The sequence below is a fragment of the Empidonax traillii genome, unplaced genomic scaffold (assembly GCF_003031625.1).
Source record: "Empidonax traillii isolate 1590-97213 ecotype Southwest subspecies unplaced genomic scaffold, ASM303162v1 scaffold1183:size177227, whole genome shotgun sequence".
In the NCBI taxonomy this organism is placed as follows: domain Eukaryota; kingdom Metazoa; phylum Chordata; class Aves; order Passeriformes; family Tyrannidae; genus Empidonax; species Empidonax traillii.
The window spans coordinates 58,885-75,998 of record NW_020956376.1 but is presented as its reverse complement, the minus strand read 5'-3'; the positions used below and the strand labels follow the sequence as shown (position 1 = coordinate 75,998).

At 42.6% G+C, this 17,114-nt stretch overlaps 1 protein-coding gene across 12 annotated transcripts in view; it reads right to left on the bottom strand.

Annotated features, from left to right (window-relative positions):
- The window catches only part of LOC114069082 (mitogen-activated protein kinase kinase kinase kinase 4), a 90,170-nt gene that overhangs the window by 33,993 nt on the left and 39,063 nt on the right, over nt 1–17,114 (bottom strand). For 11 of the 12 annotated variants that reach the window (XM_027905625.1, XM_027905626.1, XM_027905633.1 and 8 more), the window contains exons 8-13: nt 15,720–15,895; nt 14,992–15,064; nt 14,312–14,522; nt 3,888–4,049; nt 1,696–1,782; nt 789–1,025 (exon numbers count right to left, since the gene is read on the bottom strand). In XM_027905625.1, the coding sequence (XP_027761426.1) occupies nt 789–1,025; nt 1,696–1,782; nt 3,888–4,049; nt 14,312–14,522; nt 14,992–15,064; nt 15,720–15,895 (946 nt within the window). The remainder of the gene's footprint in view (nt 1–788; nt 1,026–1,695; nt 1,783–3,887; nt 4,050–14,311; nt 14,523–14,991; nt 15,065–15,719; nt 15,896–17,114) is intronic. The other variant, XM_027905631.1, reaches the window with a different exon arrangement.

Below are 17,114 nucleotides of genomic sequence, written 5' to 3'. Positions count from 1 at the left end.
TTCCCACATGCTGCTGATGAATGCCTTTAAGAGCCTTGACTAGCATTGCCCAGTCTGGTGGTTTGCGGGCAGTATGGCGCTCAAAGGAGACATAAGAATAAGACCATTGAAAGAAAGCCAAGTATGCATCAGAGGCAATTACATGCTTAGCTTATCCATGGACCAATGGAGAAAGGGAACCACCCACTGAAACAAACAGCACGTTGGTGACTTCTGTTCAGCTTGTGAGTGCCTGAAGTCCAAGAAGGCAGCACAGTTTCAAAAGAGCAGGACATGATCTCAGAATAGAATACTTAAGCACTTCTTAAGTTTGTGTTCATGACAAGGAAATTTCAAAGAGCATACGTTAAAACATCAAATGTGTAAACGTGCTGTATGCAAACATCTCTTATATGTTCGTGCTTTCCAACTGACTCTCAACTTCCAATCACCAGTACTTGCCAGAGACACAAACAGCCAACTGCACCAATGCTTCCTACAAAAAGATATCTGACGAAGCACAGATGTAACTTTCGGATGTGATGCTTTCAAAAGCAGGTCCCCTCAGTCTGCAGCCTTCCAGACCTTCTTTCCAACTTTTGTACCTCAAAACTCTGAACTTCAGTGATTGCAGCAAAACTAATCAGAAGTAGCCCTCAGGTTTGGAAACCAGTGCCAACAGTTTAAAGTATTCTGCCCCTTATGCGAGATGCTTTGCCCTTCAACTGTACTGTAGCAGAACTGCAGTCACGCTGATGCAAACAGGCAGAGGAGCAGCTAACAGATTCCTGGCTACAAGCAGGGCTTACCTCACGTGCTCTTTCGGCAGGTTCATAGTGGGATTTTGGCTCAGGGGTATGATAGCTTTGTTTATTTCTTTCTTGCTGTTGCTGCTGCTGTTGTTGCTGCTGCTGCTGCTGCTGTTGCTGCTGCTGCTGCCGCCTGTGATCGTGCTGCAGCGACAGGAGGTAGGCTTGCTCCTGCTGCAACTGGCGCTGGAGTCGCTCTGCCTGCCGATGTTCCTCCATCTCTCGCCATCTGTATTCCTTTGAGAGAACAGGTGAGTAATTCGAGACATGACACTGACTGTATGGTGAACGTGTCCCTATCCATCCCATTAAAAAGGCATCTTTCTGGTTGCTGTTGCGACTTTGTTTGTTTGTTTGTTTATTTCATTGTTAAAGTGTAACCAAGAGCTAAGTTAGACCCACATGGCTTGTGTCTCATGTTGGGAAAGTCAAGAAAGTACTGCTAAGCTTGACATGATCGGAGAGTTATGTCAAAACTGATTTTTATTAAAGGGAAAGAAAAAGAGTTATTTATGCTAAATCCAGTGTAAAGTTCATAAAACAATGACTTAGACCAACACTAGGCCATTGTACCCTGGGGTGGATTTACATATCATGTGTGGTTTTGATCTGCAACACAAGCACTCTAGTTCTTCACTGAATGCCAAGGTCTGTTCAGAAACTCGACCACCACACCAGAACTGTTCCACTTTAACATAAAGCCTCCTCTTACTGCCCAGAAAGCAGTGTGACCATACAGCACTTCTCATATGTGCCTGTCAGCCCACAACGCTAGCATAAATGGCCTTTTAATCAAGCTCCTTTGTTGTCATACTGTCAGTGTAGCTGTGCCCGACTGAGGGAAGCCTAGGACTGGTCGGATAAATGGATCCTATAGCTACTGAACAAAACAGATACAGTGCTTTACCAGTAACATGGCCTGCTCCTGGAGCAGCTGCTGCTGTAGAATTTCCAAGTGCCGCTGCTCCTCTTCTAGCTGTCGCCTGATATACTCCTGTCACATAGAAATTACCCAGCAATAAATTTATTCAAAAGGAATGCATCAGAACCCCCTGGGTGGAACACCACACGCTACTTCCCCAGTTCAGCTTTAATGAGAAACGCACTTCAGGATGGATTAGTGCCTGCAGAACAATTTAGGAAGCCCTGCCTCCTACGCATTGGATTTTGGCCCCTTCTGTTCTGAAATTTGCACTCCTGCAAATGTTACGGGCACGGGCCAGAGCTCGTTCATGTATTTTGGAAGTGGTTTCAAGAAGCAGCAAAATGCACTTGAAGGTTTTGGAAAGTTAAAACACAGCAAGTCTGACTCAACACAGCCAATACAAAGTCACATGCAAGTTGTATTAAACATTAGTGTGTTGCACTGGTGCGATGAACTGTTAGCAACAGCTAGAGCCAGGCATAGTATAGGCAGAGCTGGAGCAAGCTCCCCCAAAGGGGCTCTGCCAAGTGCAGTTGGGACCTGCCCTGCCATCTCCCCTGCTGCCCTCACCAGAAGCTTCTCCTGAGCAAACACTGCCAGCCTTGCTGAATTATGCGATGGTTATGACACAAACAAACATCCACCAGGAAACAGATATTAGACCAAACTCGCTTGCTCTTGCAATCTATCCATCTCTTCACCTGCAGCCTCAACAGGTCGAGACATTTACCCACTGCTTCACCTACCCCCTGGAAGAACTCAAACTCTGAAGCACCAAACCCAAGCTGGTAACATCCTATCATGCAATTAATGGAAGTATGTAACATGTGCATGCGCACACACACAAGCACACGCACACATTTACAGTGTATGCATAAAGAAATTAATGGATCAGTGATACTGTGATGGGAGTTATAGAAAGTCTTGTGACAGACTGATGAGATACACTATACTGTTGTTACGCACATTGGCTGAGCCACAGTTTCAGTTAACAAAAATTCTAAGAGGAGACATGTCTTTTCTTCTAGAAAAAAAGAATAAAAATTCAGAGTGGTTCAGCTTGGCCACATCAATTAACCATTTGTCATTATTGGCACTGTGCGTAATTAGCATTTCAACAGTTTAAAAAGCAGCTGGGGGAATACCCGGTGTCTGCCCAAAAGCAAATTGCTATGCAGTAATTAGAGATTTTCCATATATTTATTCCCATTTGTTAGTCTTCTCTTTTTTGACCCAAAAATCTTTGAAACATACACAAATATAATAAAATTCCCCAATAACACGATCATCAGTGATCTCAAATACAGTGACTATATAAGAAAAAATTAAGATGTATCAGGGCTAAACTCAGCATTACCGAGGTTAATGGAAAATTTACAATCAGTCTCTAGGACAGAAGTTTTGGCCTTTTATTTGGGATCAGTGTTTTGCAGTACATGCACAGGAAGTATTGCCCTGATTATCACCCTGATTAAAGTTATTAAGGGATTTTAAAACATGCAGATTTCATGCATAAATATAGCAGCTGAATTTCACAGTTTAACAGGCTTCTCACCTGTACTTTCAATATACTAAGGGCACACTGACATAACTCAAGATATACTTATTGCCTGAACTGGCATACACTATTAGAGCTGATTTTAAATAGAGAGAGAGAGAGTAATTGTATATTTAAGTTTTAAGAAGGAAAACCCTCTGCAGCTCAAAGATTCCTTCTCAAATTCAGACTATTCAAAGTTCATGACAAGCCTCTGACCAATTCTGGGTGGCAGAAGTTGACATGCAACAGAGCTGCCCTTCTCTTGGGAGGCCTTCTGAACAGGGGCATGTCCTGCAAGAACCATTGATCCAGCAAGACAAGCCTAGAAACAATTTTCAGCCCCAGTGATGATTTTGCCAATTCTGACGATTTTTAGTCGAGCCCAGGAGCACGAGCTGAATTTAGAATGAGTACTGCAACAAGACGTCTTTTTTTGAGGGAATATTGAGTCTGCCAGAATTTTCCATAAAGCCCTACGATCTATGTTAGTGCACTTGCTGTCAAAGACAACAAAGATGAAAGAGTTAGTGTTAGATTGCCTCTAAGCTCCTTTAGGTTTACTAGTTCTTAAAAAATTAAATTAGAATTTAGAAGAAACAAACCTATTGCACATATATCTGTATCATGGACTCACCTGCTCCCTTTCTACCCTCCTCTTTTCCTCCTCTGCTCTTCTTCTCTCTTCCTCCTCCTTACGCCTCCTCTCCATTTCTTCCAGACGTCTTTTTTCCTCCTGTTCTCTCCGCCTTTGCTCACGCTCTTGTTGCCTTCGAGCTTCCCTTTCTCTTCTTTGTTGCTACAAAAAGGGAAAAGAAACCACAAAGTTTTACTTTTGTTGTTATCAAAGAAAGAGGTGGGGTTGTTTTCTATGGTGGAGCGAGATTTACCAGGACTGGCAAGCTCTGCAACTGAGTGACAAAACATTTTATGCAAGTGTTCCACAAGGAAACTAACTCACTGCCAGCACACATCTCTCTCTAAAAGCAGCCTCGCATACTCTCTCTGGTTTCTTCTTGCGGACACACGAAGTCACATACCATATTCCTGACAACTGAGGGGTGGAAGTGCACTGCTCTCTTCAAGAGAGGCTAACACTGAAATCCCAATCTTTGAACAACTGTTGAACTCAAATCTTAATCAACGACAACTTTCTTGGCATCAGCAAATTATCTACATGTTGCCAAAAGTGAATTATCAGCCCTACTGAATCAGCTAACTCAGTAAATGACAGCTACCTGAACTTTCTGCAAGTAGCTTCTCTCTTAAAACAGTTCATGGTCTGCTACGAATTTGGGGGTGTTGGCCCAACATCCAAGCTCAGTTTAATGGACTGCCCAAAACTTTGCCTAAGAGAGACAAAAGGGTGACCGACTACATCTCAGCCCCTCACAGAACATCAAAAGCACCTATATGTAAAAGAGGAAAAACAGTTGAACTAAGCTTTTACATTTACACAGATAAGCTTCCACATATGACTCAAATACAAACTGATGCTGATAAGTCTGCTCAGGTCTGAAAAGAACCTGGAAAACAGCTCTAGAAAGCACGAACTTATTAATTTAATTCTACAGAACGCTACATATGACTTTAGAAGAGACATTTTAAATGCCCATACAGTCGTGACCAACTCCTCATGCACTTCAGCAGAAGCATCCAGTTACTCCACCTACCTCAAAATCGCAGGCAGCCCTCCCACAACTGCCTAAGTGTCAAAAGACCCAGCTGTCTCCTTTTCAACTATCAACTGGAAATATCTCTACAACATTTACTTCCATTATAGGTTTCTATAATATGCTAAAAAATATAGAAGAAATTTAAACCAAAAAATAGCATGTACAAATTTAATCCCAGGGACAAAAATGAAAACATACTGGTTATTCCTTATCACATTTAGGTTAAGGTCAATACTATCCCCAATTTCTGTTGAAGCAAAGCTGCCACAGATTTGCCAGTCTCAAGGCACTCCATGTAGTCTTGCAAGAAAGAGCAGACTAAGCTTTTATTTGGGTTCACAAATCCAGTTACTGATGTGCATTTCATAGTTGTGCTCAACTGAACAAGTAAAGGTCAATCTACATGTGTTACTCTCTGCTTGGCACATTATCCTGCATTACTGTGAAGTAAATGAAAGATCAACAGGCTTTCCATCTTCTGGAATCAATACTGACATGACAGTGGATAAGAAACATGGAGTGAGGGGTGGGGGAAGATGGTTCTTGGGGTTCTCTGGGCTTTTCTGCCATGAAAAGTAGTGGATGTCCCAACCCTGCAAGTGTTCAAAGCCAGGTTGGATGGGGCTTTCAGTGGTGGAAGGCATCTCTGCCCATGGCAGGGGGCATGGAGGTAGATGGTCTTTAAGGTCCCTCCCAACCCAAACCCTTCTGTGATTTCATGAAGCAGTTGCACTTAATATAGGCTGCTTTCCAGTTCTCTTTAACTAACTGAAGTTCAGGGAAAGACGCCACTTTCTGGAAGACCACTGTTCAAATACACCCACGTTGTAACTATGACACCCTCCTTCCTGGCCCATAGCATCATCCTGGGTTCACTACCACCTTTCTGTGCCACAAGATATAAGCTCTTTTCTACCCTATATTTTCTGTATCTTCTCAGAAACACAGCTTCCTTGCTCTTGCATCTCTTCTAACTAAATCCATTTACCAGCCTTTTCGCTCGTGCTTAAGCAAGCTCTCTTCAATGAAAGCAGATACAAAAATAGCAAAAGCGCTGCAAGGCAGCTACAGCACATGGTGCATTTCATAAGTTTCACTGCTTCCCCTCCTTCATTTTTTAAGCACTGTAAAAGGATTAAGTAGGCACTTTTATTTCTGAATATACACATCAGTGTCAAGCAATTTCTACATTTAAGTCAATATATTCAGGTGCCTCTTGGCTAATCAAGTCTGACAGGCTCTTTGTTTAAGAAAACTAAGATGTGAAGTACAATAATATTGTTGCCTTGAGGATGCAAGAGATGGCACACTGCTGACTGGCTAATATGATATGCATATTTATCAACTCAAACAATATTGTGTTGACATTGTTAAGCAGATATATTGCAAATCTTGAGATGGCAACAATTTCACTACAAGGAAGATGGGCAAATTCACTGCATTTTGAATTAATTCAGAAGTATTCAGCAATAATTATACATAACTGAACTTAATGTGAGAAAAAGAAACTACAGATTGATTAAGAGAGCTGGTTTCCCATGGCATCACAAAATAAACAAAATCAATTTCTAGAAGATGAGATTTTTAAGCAAACCTTGATCCAGGTATCTAGCTCAGTCCAATAATAGATATTTATTAACCAGCAAAAATAAAAAAGGGAGGGAAAGAAGGATTCTCTGCCACCAGCATGCATTGAAGTCAGATCTCCAAAGCACAAATTTGCTATTGCCTATGTGCCAAAGTACACAGAGAGATGGGGTTTCTCAGCCTCACTTCCACCTTCCCATCAGACACTGCCTCAGCCCCTTGCTGGGCATGTGGGAAGGGACGTACCTGGCACTGCAGGAGCCTGCATGAACATCTTGCATGATCCCCTTATTCCCAAGATCTAGCTGGCAAAGAAAGACTTCGCTTCCTTTGCATGTGGCCTTTGAAACCTCAGAATCAAACTACTGGTCACTCCCAAAATGGAATTTACTTTTAACAAGCTCAGGGAAAGGTAACCTACAGTGACAACCTTCTCTCGAGTCCCAGTCTACATCTTGTCATAGCGATGGCGAAGCTGGTTGGTGGCAAGTTGCATTGACTCAAGCCTCTAGAAGCAGCCCTTTAAGCTGACTTCCTACCATCCTTCTGTTGGCACAAGGTTGCCTTCCTGACTGCCCCTGGCAACTCTCTCATGAGGACACATCAAAACCCTGATCACCACGTTTTCTTAGGCTTGCACAAAGGAGGGCAGAGGGACAAGGGAAAACCATTAGTTGAAACTGTCATTTCTGTGCATAAAAACTGGCCTTCTGAATTTGGTGTGATTGTCAGATACTATAGTTTTTATCATGTCCTACAAAAAGCCTGATATAAAGCATTGTTGTCCAATAAACAGCAGGTAAAGATCTAGATTCCTAAAATTATGGATGTATATTCAGATCTTCTTTAGTTGGATATGGTATTGCCAACTTTCTTGCACATGTCAGATGAAAAGTTTATTTTTAAGGAGCTAACTGTAGACCAGAAGGTAAGGGCAAGAACTCTTCAATGAAATTTCAGACACACCAAAACAGAATTTTGATAGAGCCCATACTGCCTCAAATTACTGCATTTCACAAAACGGGCATTTACTACGCAAGTAACATTAAAAAAAAAAAACAAAACAAAACAAAACAAACAACAACAACAACAACAACAACAAACAGAAAGTCCACACAGAAAACATTGTGCCAATACTCTGGCTCCTTGTCTGGTTCTAGGGTACAATAATGATGATCTCATAATGGAACCTGACATCTCCAAACTGGAAGTCCACGCAGTAAAGCATGATTTACCAGGAGGGGGCAATACAACTATACATGCAGTTGGTGCATACCAACGAACTCAGGGCCTCATTCATACAGTGAAATGATGAAGACAGATATAGATCCTCTAATTTAAAATTCATAAGATATTATTACTCTGTCTTATATTCACAGATTGATAAATACATATATTAATTATTTCTTTCACAAAGATTTAGGTAGTTCTGGTATCAGCTTAAGAAGAGATTATTAAAGAGACTTTTGCTTTGTCCACACTAGAGATAAACCAGAAGTACTCAGCACCAATCCAAGCTGCAAGCAATTCAAATTAAGCAGATATGAATAATCTCCCCCTCTGAAAAAGAAACAAAGCCCTGGCAAAAAGTGCCCGCAGGTACATCCACATTAGCATCTTGTTCAGATCAGGAGGGCTCTTTTAAAATGAATCATCCAATCATCTCCACTTATCCAGTTTTGTTTCATATTTTGAAGATGTCTTGGAGTGCCAACCACTCCTTTTGGATGAAATTAAAAAGGCAGATGCACTCCAACCACAAGCAGGCACACAGTCTAGACCTCAGCTAGTCCAAAGGAATTCCTCCAGTCTTTAAAGGTATGGAGTGAGGTCCTCAGCATTTTAATTACTGTACTCCACAATCTGCTTCTACAGGACTGTACTCTTTGCCAGTGGAGCTATAACCTACTACTTCAAAAACATCCCTTAGGTTCGCATAGCCAGGGACAGAGGTGCCATTTAATGAAGTTATCCTGAACTGTGGAGGTCCACACAGAATGGGATTCCAGCACAGCCAATTCTGAATTTTCCAAACCAGACTCAGTTTTGTTAAGTACAAATTCAAATGCCTTTTTGATAGCCAGCAGTTGTCTCCATGTTGCTGAACAGAAACATAACTTGATCATCCAGACTTGATCAGCCAGAACAGCTCAGCTTTCTTGTTTAAACTATCTAAACACTTACTTATATACCTCACAGAAACACAGAATATGTTGAGTTGGAAGGGACACACAAGGATCATCAAGTAAAACCCTTAGCCCTGCACAGGGCCAACCCCAAGAGTCACACCATGTGCCTGGGAGTCTCATCCAAATACTACTTGAACTCCATCAGGCTTCATGCTGTGACCACTTCATTGGGGAGCCTGTTCCAGTACCCAACCACCCTCTCAGTGAAAAACTGTTTTCTAATATCCAACCTAAACCTCCCCTGACACAACTTTAGACCATTCCCTTAGGTCCTGTCACTGGTCACCACAGAGAAGAGATCAGCACCTGCCCCTCTTCTTCCCCACACAAGGAAGTTGTAACTACAATGAGGTCTGCCCTCAGTCTCCTCCAGCATGAACAGACCAAGTGACCTCAGCCACTCCTCATACAGCTTCCCCTCAAGGCCCTTCACCACCTTCGTTGCCCTCCTTGGGACACTCGCTAAGAGCTTAATATCTTCCTTATATTGTGGTGCCCAAAACTGCCACAGCATTCAAGGTGAGGCTGCACCAGTGTGGAGCAGAGCGGGACAATCCCCTCCCTCGACCAGCTGGTGATATTTTGCCTGATGCCCCCCAGGACATGGTTGGCCCTCCTGGCTGCCAGGGCGCTGCTGACTCATATTCAACTTGACATCAACCAGGACCCACCTCCGGGGTCCCTTTCCATGTCACTGCTTTCCAGCATCTCATTCCCCAGTCTGTATGTACAGCCAGGGTTGTCCCATCCCAGGTGCAGAATCCAGCACTTTCCCTTGTTGAACTTCATATGTTTGGTGATCGCCCAGTTCTCTAATTTGTTGGTCTCTCTGCAGGGCCTCCCTGCCTTCGAGGGAGTCAACAGCTCCTCCCAGCTTTGCGTCATCTACAAACTTGCTTAGTATCCCTTCCAGTCCTGCATCCAAGTCATTCATGAAGATGTTGAAGAGTACAGAGCCCAACATGGAGCCCTGTGAAACCCCACTAGTGACAGGTCACCAGTCTGATGTCACCCCATTCACTATTACCCTTCGTGCTCGACCCTTGAGCCAATTGCTCACCCACCACATGATGTGTTAACCCAGCTGTGTGCCAGATATTTTGTACAGAAGGATCCTGGGAGAGACAGTATCAAAAGCTTTACTGAAATCCAAAAAGGTTACATCAACTGACTTCCCTTAATCAGCTGGGTGGGTTACCTTGTCATAAAAGGAAATCAGGTTTGATAAGCAGGACTTTCCTTTCACGAAGCCATGCTAGCTGTGACTGATGACTGTGTTGTTTTTCAGGTATTTTTCAATACTTCCTCAAATAATCTTCTCCAGAACTTTACCAGTCCCTGAAGTGAGACTGACAGGCCTGCAGTTTCCAAGGTCCTCCTTCTTGTCCTTCTTGGAAATTGGGAAAACATTCGCCAGGTTCCTGTCAGTTGGGATACGTCCAGATTCCCAAGACTGTTCAAAAATCATTGAGAGAGGTTTTGTGGTGACATCAGCCAGCTCTTTGAAGATCCTTGGGTGAATCCCATCAGGCTCCACAGATTTGCAGGGATCCAGTTGGAGCAGCAGGTCACACAATTTCAGGGTCAACTGAGAGCTGATCATTCTTGCAGTCATGGTCTTCCAGCTCAGGGCACTGAGACCCCCTTGGCCCCTCATCCATGTTGAAGGCAGAGGCAAAGAAAGCGTTAAACACCTCTGCCTAGTCTCTGTCCCTGTTTGTGAGATGACCATCCTCATCCTGCAGTGAGCCAATGATATTTCTATACCGTCTACTGCCATTAATAGATTTGAAAAAATTCCTTTTATTGGTCCCCTCATTCCTGGCAGCTTCAACTCTAGTTCAGCTTTGGCTGCACGAATTTTCTCTCTACAGCAGAAAGAATCATCTCTGTATTCTTCCCATGTCACTTCACCTTGCTTCCACTAGGCATACACCTTTGTTTTTGCCTTATTTCCAGAGAAGATCCCTGTTCAGCTAAGCTGGCCTTCTGCCTCACCTGCTTGACTTGTAACATTTGGAAATTGCTGCTCCTGCACCCTTAGGAGGTGATTTTTAAAAAGTGACCACCACTAATGGATCCCAGCACCTGCAAAAACATTTTTCATGGAGACTTTACTTACTAATTCCCTGAGCAGTCTGAAGTCTGCTCTCCTCATGCCCAGAGTTGAAGTGTTGCTGGCACTTTTCCTCCTGTCAACTAAGACTTTAAACCAGTTGCTTCATAGTCGCTGTGGCCACCAATCTCAGCTTCACTCACAAGACCCACTCTGTTGACAAGCAACAGATCAAGGAGGGCGTCTTTCCCAGTTGGCTCCCTTAGGATCTGTTCCATAAAGTTGCCATCCAGGTTTTTTAGGAATCTTCCGGCCTGGGTTCTACCAGCTGTGCGATGATCCCAGTTAATTTCTGGCAAGTTGAAGTCCCCCATAAGGACAAGGGCAGTTCACTTGGAAGTGCCCCTTAGTTCCTCAAAGAATAATTTGTCAGTGTCCTGGCTGGGAGGCCTACAGCAGACTCCCACGATGACATCCGCATTTGTTTGCCCCTTGATTCTCACCCAGAGGCTCTCCACTGTGCCACTGCCAACTGTGAGCTCCATACCTTCTAACCCTTCTATTACACAAAGTGCCATCCCTCTGCCTCTTCTGCGCTGCCCTGCAGATCCTTCCTGAAGAGCCTGTAACTATCCAACAGGGCACTTCAGTCACAGACTCATCCTATCAGGTTTCATTTATGCCACTGATGCCAAATCTCTGGGACTGGGTCAAAACTTTTGATCTCCTCTTGTTTGTTCCTCATGTCGTGTGGATTTGTGTAGAAACATTTTAGTTGATAGTCTTTATATAACTTTTAAAGGAGGGTTGAGCGTAGGACAAATAAAACCCATCCCAAAATGTCTCAGGTCATTTCCTATACTTTGACCACGCATCATTTCACCTTCTCAGGAACACACAAATTACAAGGTTCCTGGAACAATGAGTTTTAGAAGTCACCTATACGCCTTTTAAAAAGCAATCTTTTCTCTAATACTGCTGAGAATTACAGTTTTTGGCAAATGTCCTAAACACCGTTCCTGTTACAGTCTTGGTCAAAACTGTCTAGGCTCTGTGCCAGCATTGTAAGAACAAGCCCTCAATTTTAATTTAGGAAGCAGGGAGGGGGGGAAGTATATGCAACTTGTCCAGGAAGATTATCTAATACATAAAATTCTAACAAAGAATATTAACTGAGTATATGCAAACATAAACTTACTTTACACAAGGAAAAATTACAAGAAAGCAAGGCTTGGTAAAAATATCAACAAAGCTATGGAAGCCCTGAGATTCAATGCCTGACACTAATCTTAACTCCCATTACCAAGCTCTTCATTGTTTACTGGCTTCATCAAAACAGGGGGGGTGAGTTAAGGACAAAGTGACAACATTCCAATATTTTGGCCTTCAATTGTGTCACAACACTGATGTTTATCTAAATATATGTCTACCACCCTTCCCCCATCTGAAAGAGCTTGTTTTGGCTGCTATTTTGTTAAAAATCACTTGGGATCATAGATTTTTCCAACACAAGATCCAACAAACTAAATGTTTTTTTTTATTGAAAGCTAAATGTGAAGCTTTTTTTTAATCCACTTTAGGAACAATATGCCCACTCCTTCACTTGCAAAAGGAAACCTTTTGAATGATGATAACTAATCATTCATATTTATGCCTCAGGGGGAACCAGGCAGAGGTTACAGACCAATATGAGGTAAAAAACTTCTATCTTAAAAATTTTACATGGTTTACTGTGCAACCTTATACAGTAATACATCAATCTACATTACATGCTGTCTTGTGGATATGGAAGCTGTCAGTTTTGGTTTGTATTTTAAAAAGCAGGACGGATTAAACACAACTTTCAGGTAACTGCCTTCTCTTTTCAGTTGCTCATTGTTATGATATCTGCAATTGCCCCAAAAAGTTCAACCCATGCAAGGAAAACGGTGCATTGCTTTGTTTCCACTACTAGCAGCAGCACGTCCTTTATTTTAATAAGAAATCCGGATTTTAAGAGTTGCACTGATTACTAAAGTTAAATGACCTAGATAATTTAATTGTAATCCTCTTCCTCAACAAAAAAATGCTGCCTGCAGAACCTTAGAGATTAAAGTGGCATTTAAGAGAAACTATTGACTCCCACACTAAGAAAAATTTTAGAGGCTAAACAGTCTCTCAACTTCACCCACCTTTGTCAATACCAATATTTTATTTCCATATTTTTCTAGTGTCTTTTTTTATTAGTTGTTCCCCCCACAAAATTGCTACAGAGTCTAAAAACACTTGGAAGTGCTACGATGTTTATCTTGGCATTCTCAGCAGGGTGGGGAAGAAACAGAAGAGAAACGGAGTTAATATTCCTCCCCTTGTCCCTCCTCCTGGATTCATGTGTGGCTGAATCTTAGCTACCAACCTCTCCTTACAGCAGCACTTAACTCATTTGCACACTGAAAAAGAGGGATAAGGAGCATAATGTGACCTGGAAAGCTATTTGGAACTTTGTATTATTTGTTATGCAAACACATCATGGGATGCAAAATCAACATTTGGTCCTGGTTGTGTCCTCATTAAACATTACTAGAATTTGGAAAACCAGACTGGGTGTAGTTTTTCCATCATTGCTAAGTGAACGTTTGAAACAGAGACTCAAGCAAGAGGTCATTTAAGGACGACTGGAATTTGACCCGGCACTTCCTGAAGAGCCAGAAGATTGGTTTCACTTCAGCTCTGTGTCATACCCAGCTTTGCCCTGAAGAGCTGTTTTGAAATCCTCCTACCTCTGAAGCTCACACTGCATATTCCATCTACATACATATATATTAATGCACACGAGATCTTCGGAGGTGACAAGTATGACAGAACAATATTGAACATGTACATTCACTTTATCTTCCAGCAGCATATAGAAACTGCCTCCTCACCATATCACAAATGTATGGTTTACATATTTGTAATTCTTGGAGAATTACAATTTTAACACTGATTATAAAACATATTTATAGATCTACCTTTAAAGGCCCCTTCCAATACAAACCATTCTATGATTCTATGATCTAGGTGAGTTTTAGTCATTAAGCTAATATGCATGAGAGAGTAATACATCAAAAAATAGGCTTCTACCTCCAAGAATAAATGCCAAGCACAGATGTTTGAGAAAGATTTAAAGGGAAATTTGAGACATGTTATGCCCCCCTTGCCCACCAGAAATACTCTTGAGAAAAAAATCCATCTGGGAATAATTAATGTCTCCTGTTCTCTCCAGCTACCTAAAGTCTAAACAGAGACCAAGACACAGCTGCCCCCCAAGAAACACCTTTAAACAACACAGCTCTGGCTCCTGTTGTCTCCATTGGAGCTGCTGGGTATTCAAATGCTTGGGAAGACAGCTTATATTCAAGTAGCCAGTAATGGATTTAAGTGCTTTGCTCTGCATTTGCAGGTGGATTTTCACAAGTTTTCCTTCCTGAGGAGTGCTGGGGCTACAGGGAACTCTTTTTAAATGGGCACAGAAATGGTAAACACAAGTGGAAGAGGGGCTTCTGCCCCCCAGACTCCAGTCTCTTGTTTTTACCTCTTCTAGCCGCCTCCTTTGCTCCTTCTGCTGCTCGATGCGCTTCTGCCTCTCTGCCAGCAGCTGCCTCTTGTACTCCTCCTGCTCACGGAGCTGCTGCTCCTGGAGCAGCTGCTGTCTCCGAAGGGCCTCGGACCGTTCCTTGTTTTCCTGCTGCAGTCTCAGGAAATCACGTCGGAGGGTTGATTCTCCAGGCACATTGACAATGGAACTGTAACAAGAGGAAGTTAAAGCCTCCTGTACAATAAAGCCCGATGAGCCATTACATACCTTTTCCAAAGCAGGGGGACATTCTTAAAATATATCGTGATGGTAAAGATTTATCTTGTTTCTTTCAAAGCAAATTTAAGATGGATGCGTGTTAAATACACACTCTCAGTGGAAGGTGTGAAATGAGGCCAAGCAAAATAAGGACCAATGCTGACATTGTGGAGACCCTGATCAATCATATTTGCCAAAAATCTCCCTCCATCCAGAGCTTGTTAGCTCTAAGCCATAGGAGGGGGAGCTTTAAAGCCTTTAGCAGTCACATCATAGGTATTCAAACCTTTTGAGTGGTTTGTGTGGCTTGTGCATTCACTTAATAAGAGAGAAATTTAGCTTGCTCCTGATTTATAATCACAGACCTCTAGACTAACTTGGCACAGACTGCCCTGAGCCATCCCAATAGCAATCATTACCTTGGCTCTCCTTCTTGTTCAGGCACTTCCTCCTCTTCTTCCTCACTTCCACTATATTCATACTCCGTCTCATCTAACAGAAAAGAAACAAAGGCCTAGATAGCACTTATTTTACTTTTAGGACAGTGCAGGGTTGCAGTAGCACCTCAGTGAACCCCTTCATGTACCCTTCAGTGAGAAGATCTATCACAGACCTTAGAACTCATTCTATACCCCGTCTTCCCAGATTTGTAAAGCAGCACAGAAGAGTTCCAGCAAGCTCCCTAAATGACACCAGGTTTCATATGTAAGACAAGACACCTCAGCAGCACCTGAACAAAGAGAAAAGGCTACCCCAGACATTTGCTTATAGAGCTCTTGTGATGGGTCATTTTGTGCGAGTCTGATTTATGGCACCATTCCAGGAAATGAAACTACCACAGATCAAAAATGGGAAATGCATGTATATCCTCCTAAATACCATTTAACACTTGTATGGAAGAGGCAGTGGCCCAGAAGTGAGATACTCAACTGTATCAGAAAACACAGCACTTGAAATTGATACTTTCTCTGTAAAGGACAGAACAACATACAGAAGCCTGCTGACAGTCAAATTACGAATTAAAAAAAAGAATCTTTTAAGGATTTGGGTTTGGAGCTTTTCTAGGGGCACGGATTTAGAATGCAAAGCAGGACAAAAATATGTACTTTCGACAAGCTGAAATACTTGATTTTTATAAGCTGCATACCTTTCTCTCCTCTCTTCTTTCTGGTCCTGTCTATATGGTCCTTAAGCTGGATTCGGACTTGCCTTTCATTTGGTTGGTCACGTATAAAGGGATGTTTCAACAGTTGTTCTGTAGAAGGTCGCTGCATGTAATTCTTCACTAGACAACCTTCTATAAAGCTGAAAAACTTTTTCGACCTGAGAAAGCAAGGAAAAAAAAAAACGAATCAAAATTAAGTGACAGGTAAAACTCAGCTGAAACATTTTTTATCTGTTCTTCTTCGAAGTCTAATTCCTTTCCTCAAAGAGCATCCCATCTCAGAGGACAGTACAAGTGCTGCCTTCAAGTATACCTTGTAAACAGAGCTGACTGTCTTCTAGATAAGCTGAGCTGGATGGGCACAGGGCTGGAGGGACACAGGGTAACATGAACATACCTGCAGTGCTTAGGCACAGCCTCACAGTAATGTGCCCTCTTTCACAGGCATAATTACCCTGAAAGTCAGGATCTGTTAGCAAAGGTAAATCATGCAAACCCAGCTCTGCTACTTCTCGATCAGAACTGGATAGAATCCAGCTTGCTTGGAGCAGAGGCAGGGCAGCTCTGGTGTGCCTCCACCTGCCCATGCTATCTAAGGGAACGCCTGCTACAGATAGCCATGAAGTCAGAAGTCAGAAGAATTGTGTCTGCCATGACCAGCACGTGCAGCACCTCACTCACTGCCTTTGTATGCACCTGGGCTTACATAGTTAGATCTGCTAGAATTTCAGATTATTTTAATTTTTACCTGAAGAGTCACACAAAGAAATTCTTATAGAACAACTGGTGGGTGTTGATCAGTGTTGTCTGTTCATGCACCTGGGGTCAAGTTCTCCCTGACACAATTTAAGGCTGTGAACTGCACACAGCATAGTGACAGGGTACGGGAGTTAGCTAAGCTGCATCACCACCTTCCTAATTTTGCACTTCATTTGAACTCTTGAAAGAAGACCTCTCCAGAAAGAAGTCACCAAGAAGCTGCCTTACAAAATGACAATACTGGAAATATTCAGAACTGCAGTGAGGCACTGCAACAGGCTGCCCAGAGAAGCTGCAGATGCCCCATCCCTGGAAGTGCTCAAGGCCAGATTGGATGGGGTCCTGAGCTATTTGAACTAGTGGGTGGCATCCCTGTCCATGGCAGGACTTGGATCTAGATGATCTTTAAAGTCACTTCTGACTCACGCCATTCTATGATGATTCCAGATTTTTTCATCACTTGGCCCATTTTCTCATAACCTGCCACTGTGCACACTATCAAAACAGCTGAGTCACAGCAGCACTGGCTTTGACCAGAGTCACTTTGTAACAGGCAGGTGCTCTCAAACTACTCCAGAGCTTTGAGAGCAAACATCTCCACTACGTGGTTAAATGTAA